Below are 4,526 nucleotides of genomic sequence, written 5' to 3'. Positions count from 1 at the left end.
TCAATGCAAACCCAGCCAAACTCAGTTCGTTCCTCTCTCTCTCTCTCTCTCTCTCACCCGCTCTCTCGCTCACTCTCTTGAAGAATGAGGATGGACCAACTCCAGTCAAGTGCATTGAAGTAATGGCGCGATGAGTCAAAACAAAAAAAGACCGATTTGGTCCTTTTGGTTGCATTTTGATTGATTTCGCATTGATTTCATCACTTCTGGCAAAATCTCAGAACGCCAAATGCCAAAGATGCAGCCGAAACATCCCACTATAAACGAAGACAAGCAATATGCATTACATCTCAGAGGAATAATAGTGGGGAAACGCTGCTGTTGTGCTCACCTTTGCTTGTTGTTGTGTTTTTGTTGCACAAATCTCAGAAAACAAGAAAATGTCAACCAATAAGCCAAGCGCTGCGACTGCAAGTCAGTCTACAAACTCATCCAACAATGCTGCCGCGCAAACGGCTGAACCAACATCCGTTGATGGCGGACTGGTCAACGACGCCGCAAAGCAACCACCGAACGAGGATGCGCACCGGCAGGCAATGGACAAGTACACTGCCAACATTGAGCGCATTGAGAAGCAATTGAACGAGCTGGCGCAAGTCATCGAGGCGCGTAAGGTGGAGATGAGCAGAAAGCGCGACACGCTCAAGGAGGTGCGCGATGCCAAACAGGCGCTGTACGAGCGAAAGACGGCGCTCGACGACCGGCTCAAGGCCATTTTCGAGTACATTCGCCAAAAAGACGGCGAGCTTTTGCTCTTGCGGAAAGACCTTGCCATCCGCGACGCAAACGAAATCGACACGGCGGTGCGAAACCTCGAGTACCAGCTTTCCCATGGCTCGTTCAACATGACCGAGGAACGACGCTTGTTTGCAGAGATTGCCAAGCTCAAGCAATCCAAAAACCGGCTCGCCGAATACGAGCAGGTTCGTGCCGGCATCGATGTCGAACGCCAGGCACAAGCCAAGGCTCGCCAGGAGCTGGATGAAGTGATGGCGCAGCTGAAGCCGCTTTTCGCAAAGGAGAATGCCATCCGAGAGGAGCTCGACGCTTTGCGCCTCGTCCAAGACAACGGCGCAAACACAGATGGGTTTGCGCAACGGCACAACTTGACAAAAGGTGAGGATTGGAGTCTTTTTGTGTTTGTTTGGTTTTGTTTGATTGTTTTTGGTTGTTTTTGGTTGCATTGCATTGCTTGTCGGCACCTCTCACTGACCTTCACCTTCCAATGTTTGTAGAATTGAACAACCTCTATCTTGCTCGACGAGAGTTGAACGACGAGTTTAAGCGCCGTCGCCAAGATTGGTTTGAAGCAACAAAGGAGGATCGGGAGCGGCAACGGATTGAGCGCGAGGAGGAGCGTCGAAAACGCCATCTCGAGATTAGCGCATTAAAGGAGGCTCGGCGAAAAGATTTGTACGTGCATCAAGCAACGGCCAGCTCGTTGGCGCTGTTTTTCTTATCGTCAAGCGCCTCTCACCCTGCTATTTCCTTGATCCTCCCTCAACAGCGCTGAAGCCGAAGCTTTGCGGGACCCGTTCGAAGCTGAAAAGCAGATTGCACATCGATTGATTGGCTATTTGACCAGCTTGTTGCCCGCGAACGCCGCACCCGCTTCCTCTCCATCCAGCGCGAATCCTCCACCCTCATCCAACAATCCGCTCAATGTCCCAGAAGGCAGCGTGCTTCACAAGAAAAACCGAGATGACACGGGCGGTGGCATGTACGCCGCGTTCGGTAAAGGTTCGGCCAAACACAAGCATCCGAAGAACTCTACTCCATCATTTAATCCCAAGAAGGTATGCTATCTGCGAGTATTTTTGACTGGAGTACTTTTGGTTGGAGTACTTTTGACTGGAGTAGCGCTCACGATCCGTTCTCTTTGAACGTTATTCGACAGGCTCTGACACATGCCCTCGCCATTCACAACGACTTTGTGAGGATAAGGTTGAGCGCACCAGCGACTGCAGGCGACGTGGAAACCTCAATCCAAGAGATCCGAGCACGACTTGTACGTTGTCATTATGCCTCAAAGGTAGCGTGCGTTTGTGATGCTCCGATTACTCAAGTTACGCGTGGCTTCTCAGGTCGACCTTGATCGAGGCACTGCCGCCCATCGTGAAAAGCATGCAAAGGAAGCAGCAGAGCTGAAAGCGGCTGCAGAAGCGAAGGCTGCGGCGGAGCAAACGAGTTCGTCGAGCGCACATGAGGCTGCGGCGGCTACAGAAGCCTCGCTCCCTGAGCAGGATGGCTCTGGAACGGCCATTTCTGATAAATGAATCAACTCTACATATCTGCAATGGCTTCCGCGTGTTTTGTTCATGAAAAGAGCGCGAATTTTAATGTTTCTTTCATTTTGTAACAACGCATGATCGTTGGTCAGTGAGTGGACGTCTACCAGAGCTTGCGTTGCACCTCGATGCGGTCGACCAGCCCTTGCCCAACTTCTTCGAAATCCTCCAGGAGGGCGTCAATGTTGGCCACCACCTGCACACAAAAACCAACCAGCAAAAGTGAACATTGTGTTTCGTATTGAACGAGGAACACCCTCCTTTCCCATACGCACTCTCACACACTCACCTGATTGGCTGGATCACTGGTCACGCCGGGAAGCGGACGCAACGTCTTGGCACGAATTGCAGGCATGGTGGCAAGCGCGTGGTTGGTGCTCAATGCGCGAGGTGAGAACGCTGCGGGCTTGAGGGCAACAGCCACGATCGTTCCACCATACTTGTCGAACGAGAAAATGGCATACTCGGAGAAGAGACGCTACAAAAGAGGAAGGACACGGATTGAGTCAGACAGCTCGACAAAACTTCACCGCTCCAAAAAAAAAACCAAAAAAAAAAACCAATGCATCATCGTACCTGCAATTCTGCGACAAATCGACCGACCGGATCGAACGCCACGAGAAGCGACGATTCACCTCGGGCGGCGAAGGATGCGGCAGACAACGTGGCACTGAGCGCAATGTTCTTGTACTTGGACGGGCGCACAAACAATGGCAGGTACTCTTCCGCGTTGATGCTCGAGTACAGACGGGGCACTTGAACGGGCTTGAGGTGGATGATGATGTCGTAATCTTGGAGATTGGTGCGGAAGGCGCTCTGCATGAAAAACAAAACAAAACAAAACAAAAAAAAAAAAAACGACAACAAATCAGAAAAGGAAACGGTCGTTAGCCTCCATCACAGGCTTTGTGTTGGTGCAAACTGACGACAGCAAAACGCAGCCACTTACAACGAACGAGGCATCCGTAGAGAAGGGATTGCGAATGCAGCGAGTCAACATCTCAAGACAAGCGCGGGCGAACGTGGCGGCGCGCGAAAGCATGCCGGCTGACGGGCCCTCCAGAGTCCATTGGCTGGATTGGCGGTCGGTCTGGGTGGAAATGAAGAGTGCAGGGAGCGCGGCACGGTTGTTGCGGAAGTGCGTCTCAACGTTCGAAACCTCTTCCTCAGTAAAGCGGCTGTGTTCGGCAGAATCCGCCACTACATCGACAATGACGGCTTGCTGGAAAAAGTCAAAGGTCGCGAGCAGGCTCAGGAAGCGAAGGAGACCCACAAGCGGCGAAGCAGGCTCGTCATACGGGTGAGAGTGGATGAACACACGTACAACAAGCAATTCGACGCACTCGTCGGTAAAGTTCTCCGAGAGGAGGTGGGCTGCGAGCCAGCGCTTGGCCAAACGCACGGTGGGCATAAAGAAGGGATGGAGGGTCGCAAAGCTGTGAATAACGCTCGTGTGCAGGGCGCGCTGAGTGAAGAACCGCTCGTACGCGACGGCCGTCACACCTTCCGGGAAGAGGGTTGGCAGCAATTTGCTGGCATTCTCTTCCGCGGCGTCCGCACCGTCCTGTTCGTTATCTGCATCCTCGGTGGCGACTTCCACGGTCATCGAGCCGAGGCCGCGCTTGCGCTGGCGCTGACGATCCCAGACACGAATGAGCTGGGCCTCCTTCTCGTGGTACACGAACAAGCGAAACACAATGCCGTCAACGCAAACGTCGAGGTGATCGGCCGAGAGAAGCGACGGAATGCCCTTGCCCGCAAAGAGCAAGTGGGCTTCAGGATCGTCCTCCTTGTCTTCGGCGTCTTCGCTCGACTCCTCAGCCCGTTGAGCCTTCTTGGACTTTTTGTGGGCAGCAGCGGCGACGGCGTCGGGAGTTTCGGCGGACGGAGGCTTGCGGGTGGCCAGAGCCTCGGCCAGCTTGATCAGGAAGGCAGTTTTGACCTTCTGCATTGCATCGAGCGTGCTTGGCCAGCGGGAGCTGGACTCGAATTGGAGCATGACTTCGAGCGCGGGAATCCAAGAGACGCGGGCCTTGGCGTCGTCTGACGCGACGCTCGAGTTCATGGTCGCAAGGACAGGGAAGGCAACAGTGGAGGGCATGTTGGCACCCACCACAGGTTGCGGCGGGAAGACGTCTGCATAGCGGAAGGTCGAAGCAAGCGGCTGAACCGTGCAACCGAGAGGGGCAAGTCGTGCATGTTGCGGATGATGCGGGACAGGCCATCGAGCGTGCCAGG

The 4,526-nt window shown here is 53.9% G+C and overlaps 2 protein-coding genes across 2 annotated transcripts; one reads left to right on the top strand and one right to left on the bottom strand.

Annotated features, from left to right (window-relative positions):
- Nucleotides 1–369: 369 nt before the first annotated feature.
- On the top strand, nt 370–2,334 carry CAOG_06390 (hypothetical protein). Its single transcript, XM_004345089.2, has 5 exons — nt 370–1,116; nt 1,236–1,413; nt 1,508–1,796; nt 1,898–2,008; nt 2,085–2,334. Exons 1-5 carry the CDS (start codon nt 381–383, stop codon nt 2,274–2,276), a joined length of 1,506 nt encoding a protein of 501 aa, XP_004345139.1. The 5' UTR covers nt 370–380; the 3' UTR covers nt 2,277–2,334.
- A 57-nt stretch (nt 2,335–2,391) lies between these two features.
- CAOG_08976 (hypothetical protein) lies at nt 2,392–4,452 on the bottom strand (the record flags this gene model as incomplete). The annotated part of the gene is made up of 4 exons (XM_011272352.1): nt 2,392–2,484; nt 2,578–2,766; nt 2,865–3,104; nt 3,238–4,452. Coding segments are annotated over 4 exons (1,737 nt in total), but the record flags the coding sequence as incomplete, so codon positions are not given.
- Nucleotides 4,453–4,526: the final 74 nt, after the last annotated feature.

Source organism: Capsaspora owczarzaki (assembly GCF_000151315.2).
Source record: "Capsaspora owczarzaki ATCC 30864 unplaced genomic scaffold supercont2.11, whole genome shotgun sequence".
NCBI lineage: Eukaryota > Filasterea > Ministeriida > Capsasporidae > Capsaspora > Capsaspora owczarzaki.
Note: the sequence above shows the minus strand (reverse complement) of the source record. Positions and strands in the feature narration are given on the sequence as shown.